Source organism: Cricetulus griseus, chromosome 2, assembly GCF_003668045.3.
Source record: "Cricetulus griseus strain 17A/GY chromosome 2, alternate assembly CriGri-PICRH-1.0, whole genome shotgun sequence".
NCBI lineage: Eukaryota > Metazoa > Chordata > Mammalia > Rodentia > Cricetidae > Cricetulus > Cricetulus griseus.
The window spans coordinates 100,265,771-100,284,791 of record NC_048595.1 but is presented as its reverse complement, the minus strand read 5'-3'; the positions used below and the strand labels follow the sequence as shown (position 1 = coordinate 100,284,791).

Genomic DNA, 19,021 nt, shown 5'->3' with positions numbered 1-19,021 from the left:
TCAAGAGATATGCTTTTCCAAACACTGGGACTTACAGTACCCCCAGCTTCCTTTAGAGAAAACCCTTTGAACTTTCTATAGCTTTCTGATAGAGCTTGAGTCTCTTGCAGGATTCATTTGGTTCCAGAGGTGCAGCTTTGAATAGTGTACACCATTGCTCATGTAACTAGAGCATGTTTCATCAAGGACTGAGAGTACAAGAAAAGAGAGTTCTATGAATTTCTAGGCCTCCCAGAGAAGCCTCCCATAGGTCTATCTAGATCCTAGGAGACAGAATTTATTCTTTGTACATAGATCTTCTAGACAATAGAAGTTTTAGGTAGATGGAGCAACAGTCTAGAAGGAAAGTGTGCCAGGCTCCCACCTACATATGTCACGTGTGCCGCTGATGGTGTCAGAGCATAGGAACAGGAATAGCAACAAGTTCCTAACAGGGAAGGTGATAGTACTCAAAGTTCCTGCCACTCTGCTTGCTCTCAATGTGGCCAGGCTCCAGGAAGAATGGTGGTAAAGGAATGTGGGGAAGTACTCTCTTAGTCCTCTATGTCTCCCAGCTGTTACTCAGCCTACTCATAAAAATGTTTTAAAGATTGTAGTAGAAGGAAATAGTAATTGTGACCATTTCTTGAGCAATTGCTGAGTGCCTGGTCCCTGGTTGCATGCTGGGAAAGAATGTGTATTACAATCCTGAGCCAGGTGTAATGGGACATTTCCTTAATCCCAACACTTGGGAGGCAGAAGCAGGCAGATTTCTGTAAGTTCAAGACCAGCCTGGATGACATAGTGAGTTCTAGGGCAATTAAAGCTACCTAGTAATATAATGAGACCTTGTTTCAAAAAAAAAAAAAAAAAGAAAGAAAGAAAAGAAAAGTAAAAGAAAAAATTCAAAAGATAAGAATGGTGGAACTAAGATTTAAAGCCAGGTCTAACACCAAAGATCCATCTTTTTTATCATACTACACTATTTGTTGAGATGAAAAGCACTAGAACCATATAGCACAACCCAATTGGCAGGTAAGATTCCCAGTATTTCATAGCCAACTACCGTTGCTCCATGACATTTGAGACACCCTTTGGATATATTTTGACCTTAGAGTTACAGACTTGATGGAGACTTCTCCAACATTTATCTAAACAGAGTAGTATAATGAATGTCCATCATCATTATCAAGATTTTACTACTCTTTAAATTGCATTTTAAACTACTCTGGCCAGGCAGCAGTCACCATAGAGGTTGCCTTTTCATAGGGAATTCACAGTATCCTTAAGCTTCTCCCATTGTTCCATGCCTCTTCTACATACTTCTTCCTGGCTTGACTTGGTCTGGGAGGTGGCCCCTTGCTTATTTCTACTTTCGGGGCCATCCTTCAGGGGCTGCTGAAAAGAGCTCTAAACATGGGGCTGAAGACCGGACACAGAACATTATCATGGCCATGAAGGACCGTATGAAGATCCGAGAGCGGAATAAACCAGAGATCTTTGAGGTTATCCGAGATGTCTTCACAGTGAGCAAAGTTGCCCATGTGCAGCAGATGAAAACAGTAAAGCAAAGTGTCCTGGATGGCACCTCCAAATGGTCAGCCAAAATTACCATCACTGGTAAGCAAGCTAAAGTTTGAGGGCTTAAAGAGACTATGGGGAAAGCATGAGGAGGAAGCATCTCAAGTATGAGGGAACAGGGGATTGGGGAGAAAGAAGCTATAACTGAGAGAAAAAGAGAATCCTATCATTTATCATGCCTCCCCTATTTGGAACCTGGTGCTAGAAGAGGCAAGCACTTGCAAACAATATGAACTATAATACAAGGATGTCCTAACATTCTGGCATTGTATACTCGGTTGACAGTTGGATTTTATAAAAACTGGGGGTGGAAGGAAACCAGAAACTAGTTCACCAGTGGTTTGCTGGTAAGGTGGTTGGAGCAGAAGCATGTGTACATTAGAAGGTTAAGGGCCAGTGGGGTGGTCATTGGTCAAGAAGTGCTCAGAGAAGGAGATAGATGAGATTCTTGGACTAAACTTTGGGGGTGGGGGGGACTGGTAGCCCATCGCTAAGGATAGGTATGGAGAATTAAGGTTGGGCTTGCTGTGCACATATAGGGAGGCATCTCTAAGTTGGAGAGAATGTGATTAGTGCTATGGGAGCTTGTGACTTAACTCTGAAATATACTTTGGACCTTCTCATTTGTGCTTGGGTTGTAGTGGTTTGTGCCCAGGGCCTACAAGCCAAAGATAAAACAGGATCCAGTGACCCTTATGTGACTGTGCAAGTTGGGAAAACCAAGAAGCGCACCAAAACCATTTTTGGAAATTTGAATCCTGTTTGGGAGGAGAAGTTCCATTTGTAAGTCACAGAGGGGTGGGCATCCATGACTGTCTACCTGGAAATATGTCTATTTTAGAAGCAGTATTTGAACCCATTTTTCTGGCTTGAGCTCTAAGACTGGGCAAAGACTGGAGGTTCTCACCTGCTTCACTGGGCAGCAGCTATACTTTCTCTGTGTTCTTCTTACAGTCTTTGGTAGTTTACCCAAACCCTGTCTTAACTAGATCAGTTTATGGGCCCTGATGCTTTTTCTAGCACTAGAAAATTTTTACTACTACCCTGTGACCGCTTCCTAGCCCTGCCTAGGAAGTGTTAAGTTTTTCTCAGGATTGAGGAAAGATGTCTTGGACTATAATTTGATAATTATGCTTAAAAATGGCAATTTTGGGTCTGGAGATGTTTCCCTCTCTCTCAAGGAAGTTCTTTCTTCCTGTCCCAACATATTCCTCCATTCCTTTCCCCTTACCTCTCTTTCTTAGAGACTATTTCACTGTATCTTAGAACTTGGATGAACATTTGGAGTGGCCAGATGGCTTTGTCTTGCACCCCTACTCCCCAAGGTATAAGATCAGGACTTTGGGTCTGAATCTGCAGAGCAGGCTGGCTATATAGAGAGCAGGCTCTGCTGACTCCTCTGAGCACTCACAGAAAGGGATTGGGATATAGTGAAGTTACTCTCCAGCCCAGGGAGCAGTTACTTTGGGAAGCACTTGTTTGTTTGAGAATCTGAATAATTCCTACTGCGCTACATTTGTGTGGCTACTTTAAAATGAACTAGTTCATGTTTGTCATCTTTTACTCATTATAGATGAACAGTTTATTCAGTTTCTATTCTATGCAAGATACTTTACATGATCCTGTTCATCTCAGAATGAGTAACACAGTTTCTGTCTTCAAGAAGTGCATTGTTGATTTATTGATTATTTTTCAGTAGAGAAGTAGTTATGCTATAGTATTTTAATGGAAATATCTTGAATGTGGAAAGATATAAGAACAGAGGGGAATAAGTAAAATATTCTGCTTAATACTGGTTATGGGTGAGGGACCAAGATCCAGAAAACCACTTCTGGGGAGAACAAAATTGGAGATCTAGGTATCTCCCTTCTCCAAAGCAAAAATACCACTGAAGAGATAGCCATCCAAGGGAATAATAAAGCATGTTAGAAGTTCAAAAGCAGAGTTAGACACGTGGGGATATTAGAAAGCTAAGCAGATATGACCTGATGCCCCTACCAGGATCATGTAGCACTTCGTGTCTTGGACTGTGAGGAAGGAACTAGCAGTTGCTTCTGAAGCCCTCTGGTGGTGTTCTGTTGGAATTGCTGATATAGTTAGCTGCATAAGAAGCCAGAATTAACCATAACTACTCATTCCCTTCCCATTCCTAAGGACTGAAAACCTTTTGCTTGGATAGACTAATTCATTTGGAATTTCAAGTGCAGTTGGTGGAGCTTTAGGGGTGGAAATTGGAAGTGATACTGATGCTGCTAAGTCTGTCCAACCTAATTCTCTATCTGCTTCTTTCATAGTGAGTGCCACAACTCTTCTGATCGCATTAAGGTACGTGTGTGGGATGAGGATGATGACATCAAATCCAGAGTAAAACAGCGGCTAAAGCGGGAGTCTGATGATTTCCTTGGCCAAACCATCATTGAGGTTCGGACACTGAGTGGAGAGATGGATGTCTGGTACAATCTGGGTGAGGAAACTGAACCATAAAACGTTACTGTGACTGGAGACCATGCAGCGGGATCTAGGAAATCTACCAAATCACCAAACTGCAGATCATACCCTGTACAGCGCCTGTCTCACCTTTAGAGAGCTGACCATTGGTAGTGGTAGGAAACAGAGAATGGCAATGGCTAAGAGACATTCTAGCTTGTACATTCCCCCAAGTTTCTGATTGTTTAGTCCCCACCCTAATCCCTATAAGTCTCTGGCCACTCCTGTTCTTCCACTTAGTACGTGTTATTTATAGAATAAGTGGCCACTTGTGTTGGTGCCATTCCCCCCTTGAATTAAACCAGGATGGGACTGCCTGCACCATCTGTAGTTGTGTTGCTATGAATTCCAAGTCTCTTTTCTTTTGTAGAGAAGAGGACAGACAAGTCAGCTGTCTCAGGGGCTATCCGACTGCAAATCAACGTGGAGATAAAGGGAGAGGAGAAGGTAGCCCCATACCATGTACAATATACATGTCTCCATGAGGTGAGCAACACTTTGTAAGTGGAGGGGTGGGCTTTTGACCATAAGTAAGGTTTGCAGGAGTTGGAGAGCTAGGACCATTTTTATTGTTTTATTATTGGCATATTGTGCTATCTTGGATAGCCTGAGGGACTAGACCCATGGTTCTTTGCTTTTACTGTGAGAACTGTCTGCTATGGCCATTGGAAGGACTGAGCAATGACATGAAGAAAAAAATTTCTACTGAAATGTTCAGTTACAATATGCTTATAACCCTTCTTTCTCTCTGCTTTGTGTCCTGCAGAACCTTTTCCATTACCTCACAGATGTTCAGGGCACTGGAGGAGTCTGGATCCCAGAGGCTCGGGGTGATGATGCATGGAAGGTGTACTTTGATGAGACAGCCCAAGAAATTGTGGATGAATTTGCCATGCGCTATGGCATCGAGTCCATATATCAGGCCATGACGTGAGGCTCCCCTGGGGTCCTGGGAAGTAGCTACTAATGCTTTGGGTAGCAAATGAAGGCACAGATATAGCAGACAGGTGCTTAGTAGCCATAAAGTGCAGTGATGCCATACTTTCCTCTTTGAGCTGGGTAGAGTGTGTCTGTGTCTCAAGGCAAAGAAGCATGCATTAGAAAGGGATTTGCCTGTCTACCCACCAAGATCATGGTTAGGAAATGAAAAGGGCATGAGTGGGTATACAAAGACAGAGACCCAGATATCACATATGGCATGTTTTTGCCCACGTACATGTGTGCATAGCTAGCAAGCTGACCTAAATTGAGTCAACAGAGTGCCCTAATCTATAGCGAAAATATTTCTCTGTGGAATCTACCAGTGCTCCTATAATAGAAGTTCTTGTTTATTGAGAGAAGTGTCAATTGATGATACTGCCATAGAGATGTACACAGGAATCCATACTGCATAAGTAGAGGGAGGTGATTGCCCTGGCTTTACTTCCACAAACTTTAATTGGGTTCTTATTTAGCTTCTGCTGCAAATTGTGAAGAGTCTTTGAGAATGCAGATTCTGTTTTTCAGGCATTTTGCATGTTTGTCATCCAAGTACATGTGTCCCGGTGTACCAGCAGTGATGAGCACTTTACTGGCCAACATCAATGCCTATTATGCTCACACAACTGCCTCCACTAATGTATCTGCATCTGATCGTTTCTCGGCCTCCAACTTTGGTGTAAGTGTGTACCCAAATGCTGTCAATTTATGGTTTGTTATGTTCCGGCCAGTTGTATAGATTGATTGATGTGCCTAATATTCAGATAGTTGCTACCTTGAAAGACAACCCTTTTTTCCTTCTAGGTAAGATAGACTACCTTCAGATTCTAGGAAACAATGGCACCACTATGCTCTAGACATTGCTCTCTGGACCCAGGCAATACCCCTGGAGTCGGGACCTTAGTTGAATCATGTTGTTTAGTCTTACAGTCTTTACTCAGAATGTCACCTGACGTGAATTCAGGATAAACAGGATGAAATGACTTATCATGAATGTTCTCTCTGTAGGCATAAAATTATTGATTTCCCCACAGTCCACTGCACCTGTGATCCCTGACTTTTGGTATTTATAATGTTTCTGTTGTTAATAGAGTTTTTCTGTAGATGAGTTAATGTAATTGATTAAGCCAGTCAGGTCCCATTATATATTGACCTAATCAGATCTATTGATGGAAATGTTGTGCTAATAGCCTACAAGTGTGTGATTCCACGTTTAATGATGCTTTTTATATGAAAATCAACTTAAAATAGTATGTATTATATATTTTAATATTAAAATATACACTAAGGAAAATTACATCAAACTTGGTTAAAAGAGAGACTTCCTGTGTCTTTCTGACCATCTTTCAAATGCATCACTATTTTCTCTTCCATCATCATTGCTAGACTCTGGCTGTTTAAAATGCCTCAGGATAACTGGGTAGTATTGGAGAACACCTTTAGTCCCAGCACTTAGAAGGCAGAGGCAGGTAGATCTCTGAGTTCAAGGACAGCCTTTTTCAAGGACTCACTCCTCAGAGTGAGTTCCAGGACAGTCAGGGCTATACAGAAATCCTGTCTTGACACCCCCCCCCAAAAAAAAGAATGCCCAAGAGGTTTCTTGGCACCAAGGTGGCAAGGAAGAGGTGGAGACCCAGTCTCTGTCCTATTCTGTCCCTGCAGGCCCCAAGGCTATAGACTGAGTGGACACTGGCCTCACTTTGTTGGCTGCAGCTGTGGGAAGGTGGGACTTGGGGAGTCTTATAGGGAAGTGAGGCAAAGGGACTGATGATGGAATGAGAAATTTCAGAATGTGGTAGTCTGTGCAGTAAAGTGTCCTGAGGGGAGGGAGCTTGGGTGTGTCTGATTGAGGCCAGGATGGCAAAGTGAAGGCAGCTGGAAGCAGAGTGTCTTGGGTGCCCACTGCTCTTGTCCATCTGTATGCCTGGCTCCTTACTCCCACTTTGGGCTGATAGCTGCTCATTGACAGGACTGTCTTTTCCCAGACCTTCCAAGGTACTCACTATCTTCAAGGAAGCTGGAAGGGCTCCTGAGGGACATTGAGGCCCAAGGCTCTGAGATACTTTTGAAGACCATACTTGGCCTCAGCAGTCTGAGTCCCATCATCTAACCCTGACAATCCCAGACCTCTCTTCCAATGTCCCTGTGAGCCATTTTTGGATTGTCTCTTCCTCCTAATCATGTGGGTCAAACCAAGAATGACTCTACTAGATGACCTTTACCTTAGGCCTCCCCACACTCTGCTGCTAGGGTTGGGAAGAGCAAAGCAGAAACTGCCTCAAGGCCCCCAGGATGAGGTAGGTCCATTCCTAGCCTTGAGTCCTTTGTTCAGTGGACCTGTTCCACAAGTCCTTAGATCCACAGGATTCGGCTGATGCTCATGGACACTCAGTCCCCCAGCCTTGCTCAATCATATTACTAATTTCTGCTGATGCTCTTTAGTGCTTTGGAGGTTTCCATCATCCTTCAAGATGTAGTATGAAGAATCTATGCAAACTGTGTAAGCTTCTTCTGCTCATCAACAAATGCTTTATTGAAAGCTCAAGAGAAAAAACAACAAAACAAAACAAAACAAAACAAAAGCCCTAACTGAAGATCTCAGAGTCAGAAGCTAGTGAGAAAAAGTGTTTGAATTCCTTTTTGCCTGACTAAGATGAATTAAGGTTTCAAACAAAGATAAGCTTACTGGCCACATCCTTATATTTAGAAAGAGAGTTTTCCCTTTCCAGGGACATGAATGTCTCTTTGTCAGTGTGAAAAGGTTTCCTAGTTTAAGACAGTGCTGCTAAAAAAAATGGAACAGGGTTCACCTTGTCTATTTTTCTTTACAATGATTGTACCCATGAACAGAGATCAGAGAAGATGTGTTGCCAACCAGATGTCCCCTCCCACTCTCTTTTTTATTATTTTTTCTCACCCTCAGAAAGAGAGATTTGTAAAACTGCTGGATCAACTACACAACTCACTGAGGATAGACCTCTCTACATATAGGGTATGTAATATCAAACTCACTCTGGAAGACATGAGCAAATCTTAGTTATAAGGATGAAATGCAGGGAAACTGATCTGTGCCCACCTGGATTCCCAATGCCATTAGTACCCATCGTTATACTGTAGCCCAGGATGCCAGCTTCCAGGTCTGCACCAAGGATTGCAGAAAAGAATGCCTTCAAAGCAGCAGGATTTAGAAAATTTTCTTCTCTATCTGAGGACTAAATTTTTCTATCTGGGGGTAAATAAGGAGACACACGTTTTCCTGATGGTAACATTCTCTTTTACTTCATCTTGAATAATCTCTCTTTGTTGACAATGTTTCTACACAGTTACATCTCTTTACATACATACATCTCTCTTCCACACAGCCACGCATCTCCATACACAGTTACATCTCTTTTCTACATAGCTCCACATCTCTTTCTACACATATCTCTCTTCCACACATACATCTTCTCTCTAGTCTGCTACATTTCTTCACACATAGCTACATCTCCTACATCACTCACCCACTCACTCACTCACTCATTCATTCATTCATTAACTCACTCACCTCCTACATCGCTCACACTTCTTTCTCAATCTCTCACACTTCTCTCTCCATCACACTTCTCCTTACATCTCTCCTATATCTCCCCGAACAGCAAAGCCTCTGGATAAATCTGATCACATTTTCAGGGTCATGCAGCACTTCTTGAGTAAACAATAAGAAACAGAGCCAAACTGATCACATAGTTTCTCTCAGGCTAGGGAAGGCATAATGACCAGGCATGGTGAGTAAAGTAAGCATGGAGCTCTGAATGGTTAGGGTTCCCAGACAGAAAGTAACATTGAAATTCGGGGCTTAAACAATAAGCAGTTAGTTGGCTGAACCTTGAGGTTGGAAGTATGTGCAGAAAGCCCATTGCTAAGAAAGTTACATCTACTAAAGTTGCTCTGTGCCTGACCTTGAATCAGCAATAAACACCTGGGAAATTGTCCTTGTGTATTCATCCCCAGGGGCAACCAGTTTGCTTTGAATGTGTTCTGAAGTAAAAAATTTAGCTATCTTTGTGACTGAGAATACTATTACTTTCCTATGTCAGTCTGAGTAATGAAAAAAATCCTAATATTATTTCCAGTCATCAGAACTATACAGATTAAGCAGAAATCATCTTCCTGACCATCCACAGCTATATATGTGCCTAGTAGATGGAATATATATATATATATATAATAATATATATATATATATATATATATATATTATATATATATGCATATGCATGCATGCAGTGGGAAAAATACCCATAGTGGCACCTGAGAAAAACTACAGACATAACCATTACAGTTTGTGACCCTATGGCCTTTGCCATGTGGGGCTCCCCATCACAGAGTTATTCATCCAGTAGGTTGGCCTGTTAAATGCTAGTTCTCACCTGCTGTATATTCTCAGTGTCCTCTGGTAAAGTCATTGCTACCAGCAGCTCTCACCAGTTCTCCTGACTACAAGGATCATTGCAGTGTATAAATAGCCTGTATGGCTGCTTTTAGTGGACAGTTGGCTTTCCAACCCTAGTCACATCACTTTCCAATGAATGACTCTCTCCCAGAATTTCCCTTAAAATATTAGATACTTAGCTGAATTTCTCTCTTCCTTTCTTTGTTTTCTCTTTCTTTCTTTTTCCTTTTGCTCGTCTCAATTCCTAAGAGACATACGAATTTTTGGTTAGGGGAAGAAAAAGTATCCTGTCTTGGACAAGTAAACTATATTAGGCATGATACCTTTTTCTGGCATAAGAGGAAACAGATGTAGGAGAGTGGGTACCCAGTATAGCACAGGATGAGAAAACGGATAGCTTCTCAGCTCCTTCTAAGTTGGATCCTCCTTACAATGGCTTCATCACTTGCTTCATGTGTTAGAAATTTCCACAGCAGACAATACATGCACCTTAGAAAGTAAGTGCAAGGGCAGCCTCCCCCTTAACAAAAGTGAGGTTATCTTCTGTAGGGTTAAAGCTGACAGAATGGAGGATATCTCATTCTTTCCTTTCAGCTCTCCATGGCAGCTTCCTCCTAAAATTCATGTCGAAGAGAATAAGCTATGACATGCAGGAAGTTGTAAAGAATTCACATCAAAGGTTTTTCTCAGGACTCTGCCATCTGCTGGTGCCAGAACACTAGTCGAGCAGGGTACATGTTCTGGACCTTAGTTTGGTCTGTAGTATGACTTCAATTATATTCATGATCTACAGTTAGATTGTAGCTTTCTGAAGTACTCATTGGGTAGAAGAATCTTCATCCAGGAAGGAGAGAGATTGGGGGTGTGTGTGTCTCTGTTCATCTGAACAAATGCTTACACATTCGTGGAAAGCAAGTTTGGGGAAGAAGTGTGGCCTTCTGAGCTGTAAAATACTCATCTTGGCACCAGACAAGGACATGTCTGCATCAGCAGGGAATAAAAAAGGAGTGCAGTAAATCCCAGTGGGCATCAGCTAGGCAAACTTGTAGTTTCATTACTTTTGACAGTGAATATTTTGTATGCCTCTGTTCCTTTCTTAACATTTGCTTAATTTGTAACAGAATAACTTCCCTGCTGGGAGCCCTGAGCGGCTTCAGGATTTAAAATCTACGGTGGATTTACTGACTAGCATTACTTTCTTCAGAATGAAGGTAAGGGTGGAACAGAGCTGGCCAGTACTGGGCTGAGCATTTGGCCATGGAAACTTGGAGAGTATTAGTCATTGGACAGGCTGAGGCTACAGGATTCATCCAAACATGCCAGTTTCCTGGGTTACTTCTAAGAGTGTGTAGTCCATAGATCAATAAGGAAGACCTAGGGTTCTCCCCATCAGCTACCCCGCTGCATCATTATATGGTGTGTTCACGAGTTTTCTAAGGGAAGAGAGGCTTATTTTAGATCCCAGTTTCAAGGAAAATCAATTGTGGTAGAGAAGGTATGAACAGGGCAGGTGCTTAGTCCAGGACAGTAGGAACTTGCTTCTGTTTCTCACATCTTAGTGGATCTGGAAGCAGAGAGCAGAAATGGGAGCAGGGGCACACTGTAACCCTCAAAGGCCTACTCCTAGCCATCTCTGTCTGATAGCTAGACACTGTGTCCCAGAGGTTTCACGGACTCCCAAAACAGTACCTCCATCTGGGGACTAAGTGTTCAAAACATGAGCCTATGGGGGATATTTTCTATTCAGATCATAATGGCAGGCAAGGTTTGAAGACCCAGAAAAAGTGAAATGAATCTAGAGTAGATTTGCAGTAATGATGGGAAGATGTCCCACCTAGGTGAGCAGGACCCTGGGCCTGTATTTCTTCTGTTACCTGGCAGGTGCAAGAACTGCAGAGCCCCCCAAGAGCCAGCCAGGTGGTAAAGGATTGTGTGAAAGCCTGCTTGAACTCTACGTATGAATATATCTTCAACAACTGTCATGACCTCTACAGTCGCCAGTACCAGCTGGTAAGAAAGAGGCTTGGGAATTAGTGAGGTCAGCTGACAGAAGTTCTTAGGAGCGTCAGCTTTTCTTTACTTGAAATTCATGGTGGAATTGACAAAGGACCCTTAAACAAAATGTGACATACACATGCCCGAGTTGTACAGAAATGACTGATGAATGACTCTGCTTTGAGTTTGAGCAGAATACTTAGGCCATCCCAGCATCTTTCTTTTACCCTTGCTGTCTTAAGGTTAATTTTGATCAGGTATATTTGGACCCATGTAAGTTCTGTACTGCTTTCCTATAAGCCTATAGCTGCCTCTGAGCTCCTGGCACAAAAGTTTAACTTTTCCCTTAGTGACCCACTCTGCAGTGCATGGTCTTTTGAGATTATATTCACCCACTGACTCAAGGCTGAGCCCAACCTCCTGTGGAGCTGCACCACTTTACCTGTTTTAGCCTAGCATTATAACTCAATACTTGGAAACTTAGTTCTTTTTCTTTTCCATTTATATATTTTGTATGCGTGAATGTGTGTGTACATATACACATGGGAGTCAGAGGAATACTTCCTTCCTATCATGTTAGTTCCAGAGATCAAACTCAGGTCATCAGACTTGGTGACAGGTACCATACCTTTACCTGCTGAGCCACTTCTCCAGCCCCATCTTTCTAGATACTTCTAGCCATATCTCTCCTCTACCACCCATTTAAAAGGCAGGACTTCTTTTTAGTTCCAATAACTCAATTACAGTTCATGTCTTTAAAATGTCCTGCTAACTATGCTTTTGAAGATTCACTTTCCTTCAGTGCAGTAGACACTCACAGTCCAACGAAGTGCACACGTGTGTGTGTGTGTGTATGTGTGTGTGTGTGTGTGTGTGTGTGTGTGTATGTATGTATGTATGTATGTATGTATGTATGTATGTATATATATATGTATATTTATGTAAAATGTTCCAGGCCAGGTCTGAGAAAAGCGTCTAGTACCTCCTCAAGAACTCTCCAGTCTCATGGGCATGCATATATATTCAATCAATGTGGTCTGTTAGAAGTGTTTTGAGAGCCAGGTGGTGGTGGTACACCCTTTTAGTCCCAGAACTCTAGAGGCAGAAGTTGGCAAATCTCTGCAAGTTCAAGGCTAGCCTCGTCTACAAAGCAAGTTCCGGGACAGCCAGAGCTATTACGTAGAGAAACCCTGTTTCAAAAAAAAAAAAAACAAAAAAAAAAACAAAAAAGCATTTTGAGGAAGGGATAAAGTAAAGGGATTCCAAGAAGGAAGAATTTAGTTTTGGTTCAACAGTGGAAAAAAAACAACATAAAAGAAGGGAGTTAGATCTTTAAAGGCAGTAGAACCAAATGATGTAAATCTGTTGAGCATCCATCTTTTAGTGAATGTATCCATCTGTAATGCTTCCTCAGAGGACCTAAGACAATGGTTCTCAATCTGTGGATGGATACCGCTTTGTGGATCAAAAAACCCTTTCATAGGGGTTGCCTAATTGAAAAGCACAGATATTTACAGTATGATTCATAACAGTAGCAAAATTACAGTTATGAAGTAGCAATAAAAATAATTACATGGTTGGGGGGTCACCACATGAGGAACTGTATTAAAGGGTTGCAGCATTGGGAAGGTTGAGAACCACTGATCTAAGATCCTTTTTCCTGCTGCCTTTTCTCATTCTAAATGTTCTTTTATGCCAGCCATATATTTAAGGCTTCCTTCTTTAAAGGCTTTATAAAACTTTCTACTGATTCTGATGTCCATGGGAGGTTTTTCTGGGACCTTTGTTTAGCTTGGTACATTCTGAGCTCCTCTGCAGATTCTCTTTTGTTAGGGGAAGATACTGTTCTCAGCTTTGATCTTTCAACCATGTAAATGTTTTAATATTTGATCTCTCTGCCCCAGATTAATAGTGAACTAGACTCTGAAGAAGGCCTACAAACTCTTCAGGGACATAGCTGTAGCCTTTTTATTTTACTTTCTACTTTCTCTCAATCTCATTTTCATGGGGCAATGTATACACTTGAGTAAACCCTTAGGATTTTTGTTCATTAGCTTATTTTGGCTTAATATTTCCATCTACTTGTCTTTAGTCATAGGATCATTATTTATCCACCCATTCACTTAACAAAAAATGGAGTACTAGATATATAAAGTCAAATAAAACACACTTCTACCTTGGAGGAAATTATTGTTTGGTAGAAATTAGAGAAAATTATTGCATTTATCATTCTTTTTTTTTATTCTTTTTTCAGATTTTTTTATTTGAATGAGAAACAAGATTGTTTTACATGACAATCCTAATTCCCTTCTCCCCTACCACCCCCCCAACTAAAACCCTACCTATCACATATCCTTTCTTCTATTCTTCCCCTGACTCAACCTTTCTGCTCCCTCATGACCTCTGCATCCTTCCTCTTCTTCCCTTCTCATTCTCATAGCTCCCTCCCCCCTCTTCCCGTGCTCTCAATTTGCTCAGGGGATCTTGACCCTTTCCCCTTCTCCAGGGGACCAAGTATGACTCTCTTAGGGTCATCCTTGTTTACTAACTTCTCAACAAAATACAAGAGATGGAAGAGAGAATCTTTTTGTTTTATTACATTTTATTATGGTATTAGACATCTGGTGTACTAATATCAGAAATATATAGACTATGTTCCAGGAGCTCAGGGGAGAGGAGTCTAAGCAAGCCAGGAGTGTCAGACAACTTCATAGAAGTAAAGTTCAACATATATTTTGAGGAAGGAGTAGAAATGGTATTAAAGAGCTGAAGGGAAGGGGTAAATAGAGTATTTAGAGGCACAGAATTGTGCCTGAGTATGTTAATTTAAGGAAACAAAAGCAGTTTTTATTCCGGTGTTTATAACCTTAAACTCTGGAGTTCAGCTATTGTGTACTAGCTTTGTTACTTAGCTCTGTGACAGTGGGCAACATAGACCCTCACTGTCCTTCAGTCTCCTTATCCAAAAAGTGATGATCGTAACTTGTGCTTAAGAGTTATCAAGAAGATGAAATGAGATAGTGTGTACAAAGCTTTTAGCCCCCTGCCAGGCACCACAATAAATGGTGATCATGATGCAGTACAACACAAGAGAATGGGGAAGACATGAAGTGGAGAGAGACGGGAACATTCTGAAGGACTTTGTGTCAGATGGAGGAGTCCAAAGTTAACTGAAGGCCATGGGAGAGCTTTAAGCAGAAGGGTCATACTCTGAGATTTTCCTTATTGAGAAATCACCGACAACTCACTGGAGGACATAGTGGCCTGAAGTTCAAAGGCCAAGGATGTCTTTTGAATGAGTCTTTGCTGGCATAGTAGTAGAAAAACTGAAAGAAAAAGATGCATATAAGTGAAATTGAGGTAGAGGCAATAGGATATAGATTCTGTCCTGGTTTCTACTAACTTCTTGTTATGAAGGCTCATTAGGGGACTTTGGAGACTGCAGTGACATGTAGCGTTCATATAAAAGTTCCATCCCTGTCCTGGGCAGTTCCACCTTTGCCTTTGTTCCTGTGTGAGAGATTGTTTATTCCAGTATCTGTAGTGATCACAACTTGTCCTTGTCTAGGGTCCAAATATGAGTGGCTCTTCTTTTCCTGAGATCCATTGTTGTATTCCTTTGTCTTCTAAGCAAATTCTCCTCTTCTCTAGTTAGGCAAATAGCTTTCCAGGTGCATGTCTTCCAGCTAATAATAGCCTTCAAAGGATCCAAAGGGGACCTGCTCCACTGAAAGTTAGGTCAAACTGCACACAGGGTCTGTCTGTTGAGTAGTTCCTATTCAATTTGAGGAAGCTTCTCAGAAATCGAGCATTTGTGTGTGGTATGTGAAGTGTGGATCTGAATAGGGACATCTGCAAGAGGGTTGCCTGGAGGAGTGTTGTTGGAGGTTCTGTTCTGCCTGGGCCCGCCACTCTTTACCCCAAATAAACACACAGAAACCTGTATTAAATATAAACTGTTTGGCCAATGGCTTGGGCTTCTTACTGGCTAGCTCTCTCTTAATTATTAACCCATTTCTATTAATCTAATTATCTCCACGTGGTCTTTTCTTACTGGAGAAGGGTCTGACGTCCTATCTTCCCAACAGCTACATGGCACCCCCCTGGCGGCTCCTCTCTGTGTCCTCTCCCCAGAATTCTCCTTGTTTGGTAGCCCCTCCACCCATACTTCCTGCCTGACTACTGGCCAATCAGTGTTTTATTCATTAACCAATAAGAAACATTATATATATGGATGCTCATGTCAGGCAGCATCATCTGTTCATAGTAACTAAAAGAGGGAGTAAGATGCCTTTATATGTCATAGATTGTCCAGGCTTACTAGAACAGTGCCCCAGAGCTGAGAATAGCAATTCTCAATGGTTAAAGGGTGTCTCTCCCAGGAGTCATCCTCTTTGGAACATAGGCAGACGTTTCGAAGATATGTACCAGAAGATGAAGTATCTCTGACTTTAAAATAACAGGAATGGTGAAGGGAAAAGAAAAAGGAAGAGTTTTTTTCAATTCTTCTGTGACTATCTCCCTTTCTCTTCTACTCCCCTGTTCCTTGGAATAAGAAGCAGGAGCAACCACTAGAGGAACCAGGACCCAGCATTCGGAACCTGGATTTCTGGCCCAAACTTATTACACTCATTGTGTCAATCATAGAAGAGGATAAGAACTCATATACACCTGTTCTGAACCAGTGAGTATCACTCTGCTGGTTCTGTCTGGTTGGTGATTGGTCTGTCCATCTGTTTAACAGCCTCTTTCTTTCCTATCTCTATATGTTTGCAGTGCCACTTCTTCCAACTGTCCGTCCATATGTCCCTCTGTCCCTTGTATCTGTCTGAGTAACTGTTTCTGGAGACAGGTGTGGAAACATAATGGGGGGGGGCCCTATCCAGAATGGGATAGCCTTCCTAGAGAGAAAGGCTTCTGGGACTGTGACTGTTAGGGGAGGCCAAGGGGAATCTGGAGAATATGTGTGCATGTACCTGTCCATAGTGATTAAGGCCCATCCCTGCTCTTTCTCCTCTAGCTTATCTATTCTGGGCCTATCCTCCAGCCTCAACCCTCCTCAGGGATCCAGTGCCTTGTTTTGTCTTACCTTCTGGGCATTCTGTCCTCTGGGCTCATCTTAACTGATAGGGTCCCCTTCACCCTCATTTATCCTATTATTGGTCCCTGGGCCCCTTTTCTCCAGACAACCTAGTCCTGTTCCCTAGGACTCTCCTCTCTTCATTATGTCTTGTAAGAACTAGGTACTTTGGGATAAATAAAACCAAATAGCACTTACCTTGATGCTCACTGCATTATTTTCCATCCCTCAGGTTTCCTCAGGAACTGAATGTAGGAAAAGTCAGTGCAGAAGTGATGTGGCATCTGTTTGCTCAAGACATGAAATATGCATTGGAGGGTAAGGGTCTGCCAGGCTCCACCCACCTCATGAGTGGTCTCTTTCCTTTCCCAGACTACTTCAAGTTCTAGGTAAACACTGTAGTAAGAAACTAGAGGGCTTCTGGCCATAGTGGCGGGGAAGCTATAGGAGGCATTGGGTATGCAGGTGTCGATTTCTCCTTCCAGCTTTGTAACACATGCCTATCTAAGACCTTTCCAGCCCAGAGAACAGCTTCACCCATGGTGAGTGTTCCAAGAATGGTGGCTCACTTCCCAGAGAATGGTCTTATTGGACTTACCTTTATAGTTTTGAAGAACAAGAGACACTTATACATACAGGAATAACATTATTTACTTATATTTATTGGCCTGGCTTTTTTTTTTTTTTAACCTCAGAAATCTACTTCCCTCACTCTCATAACTCAGAGCCACAGATAAGTTATTATTCACTTTATTCATTCTGCTTATTCTTTTTCTATTTCTCACCTTTACAAAGATAATCATTTTCTGTCTATGTCATACTCTCTCATCTGTACCCATCTGCGCTCACCAATTTAGCTGCCTTCCCTATCTGTTTATGTATGTTAGTCTGGCTCCTCAGTCTGTGAAAGTGGATCTAGAAGGAAAAGGCGCCATCTTGGACAATCTCAAAGCAGAGTTTGGATCTCTTGCTTGGGTGGAGTGAAGCCATGGATCACTCTCAGACTCTTAAATTTATGAGGTTTAGAATCAGTGATTCTTCAGGTTAAAAGACACTTTAAAGGTCTGTGCTAAGTTGTTACAGCCAAAACACATGTGTAATTTACATTGTATAATTCAGTCCCAGAGAGTGGTTGAATCTTGTTTGCTTTGAACTCATCTTTCTTGGCTGTAGTCCACACACTGGTTGAAAGGCTTACACAGGTTTTACCTGATGTCCCTGTCTTGGTGAGACAGAGCTCACCAAGCGTGGCGGGAAGTTGGGTGTCAGTTCTTGAAGAACATCTATAGTGCACTTAGCAGAAAAAAAAGTAAATACATTTGAAAAATAAACAAACTCATATTTTGTTCAGTTTCATTTGGAGGTGTTAAGACAGCCAGAGGTGGAAAGAAACAAGTTACTTAGGCACAGTATTCCATGAGATCCTTACAGATATTGCCAGAATTGGAGAAATTTCGAAGAGATCATAAAGTTGAAAGAACTCGTTAGGAATGAAGGATGAAAGAAAGAAAACAGGGCTGGGGAGATGGCTCAGTGGGTAAACACTCTACCCACACAATTCTGATGACTTCAGTTCTACTTCCAGAACACATATAGAAAGCTGGATGCAGGCTAAACATGGTAGCACACACCTTTAATCCCAGCATTCAAGAGTCGGTAGCAAGACAATCTTTCTAAGTTTGAGGTCATCCTGGTCTAAGTAGCAAATTCCGAGCCAAACAGGGCTTATAGGAAGACCCTGTTTAGAGGATTGGGGAGCAGACAGATGCAGCAGGCTGGCTGGCCTGGAGTCATTGCACCTCAACAGAAACATTAGAGAAACCCTGCTTCAGCAAGCCGGAAGGCAAGAACTAACTCCAGAAAGTTGTTCTCTAACCTCCACATGTGGACACATACACAGTAGATAATAGAATACATAAATAAATAAATATTATAACACCCAAGTCCAGGACAGGTTATGGAAACATCATTGCCCCTTCTGATAGATTAACCTCATGACATTTGCATACATACATACACTTGTTTATCTGTCAATGGGTACACATGTGGATTTGTATGCACATGTACAGTGCTTAGAAGACCCAGACCCAGTCCTTAAGTGTCAGGGCACTTTTTGTTTGAGACAGAGTCTCTCATTGGCTTGGAATCAAGTAGGTTAGTCCATGAGCTTTCAGGAATCTACCTATTTCTACCTTCCATCTGTCAGCACCTCCCATCTTGCCACCAGGCCCAGTTTGTTTGGGTTTTTTATAGGTTTTGGGATCTGAACTCAGATGCTCATGCTAATGAGGCAAGCACTTTATCAACTGAGCTATCTTCCCAGTGCCCTCTTGCAGTCTTGCTGGAGCATTCTTTGGGTTTTGTTAAAATAAAATGTACCCAATGTTTGAACACTCATTTACTTCATGTTTATGTACTTAAGTTTAATGTTTGATTTAGAAATTGGGGCCTGGTACCAAAGGACACATACTGGATTATCAGAGAAT

At 42.0% G+C, this 19,021-nt stretch overlaps 1 protein-coding gene across 7 annotated transcripts in view; it reads left to right on the top strand.

The window, feature by feature from the left end:
- Unc13b (unc-13 homolog B) overlaps positions 1–19,021 on the top strand; it is a 222,291-nt gene that overhangs the window by 193,858 nt on the left and 9,412 nt on the right. For 5 of the 7 annotated variants that reach the window (XM_035439913.1, XM_035439915.1, XM_027403258.2 and 2 more), the window contains 11 exons: positions 1,372–1,599; positions 2,202–2,343; positions 3,855–4,024; positions 4,418–4,533; positions 4,814–4,977; positions 5,554–5,704; positions 7,949–8,017; positions 10,582–10,671; positions 11,342–11,470; positions 16,012–16,139; positions 16,768–16,853. In XM_035439913.1, the coding sequence (XP_035295804.1) occupies positions 1,372–1,599; positions 2,202–2,343; positions 3,855–4,024; positions 4,418–4,533; positions 4,814–4,977; positions 5,554–5,704; positions 7,949–8,017; positions 10,582–10,671; positions 11,342–11,470; positions 16,012–16,139; positions 16,768–16,853 (1,473 nt within the window). The remainder of the gene's footprint in view (positions 1–1,371; positions 1,600–2,201; positions 2,344–3,854; positions 4,025–4,417; positions 4,534–4,813; positions 4,978–5,553; positions 5,705–7,948; positions 8,018–10,581; positions 10,672–11,341; positions 11,471–16,011; positions 16,140–16,767; positions 16,854–19,021) is intronic. The other 2 variants (XM_027403259.2, XM_027403257.2) reach the window with 1 other exon arrangement.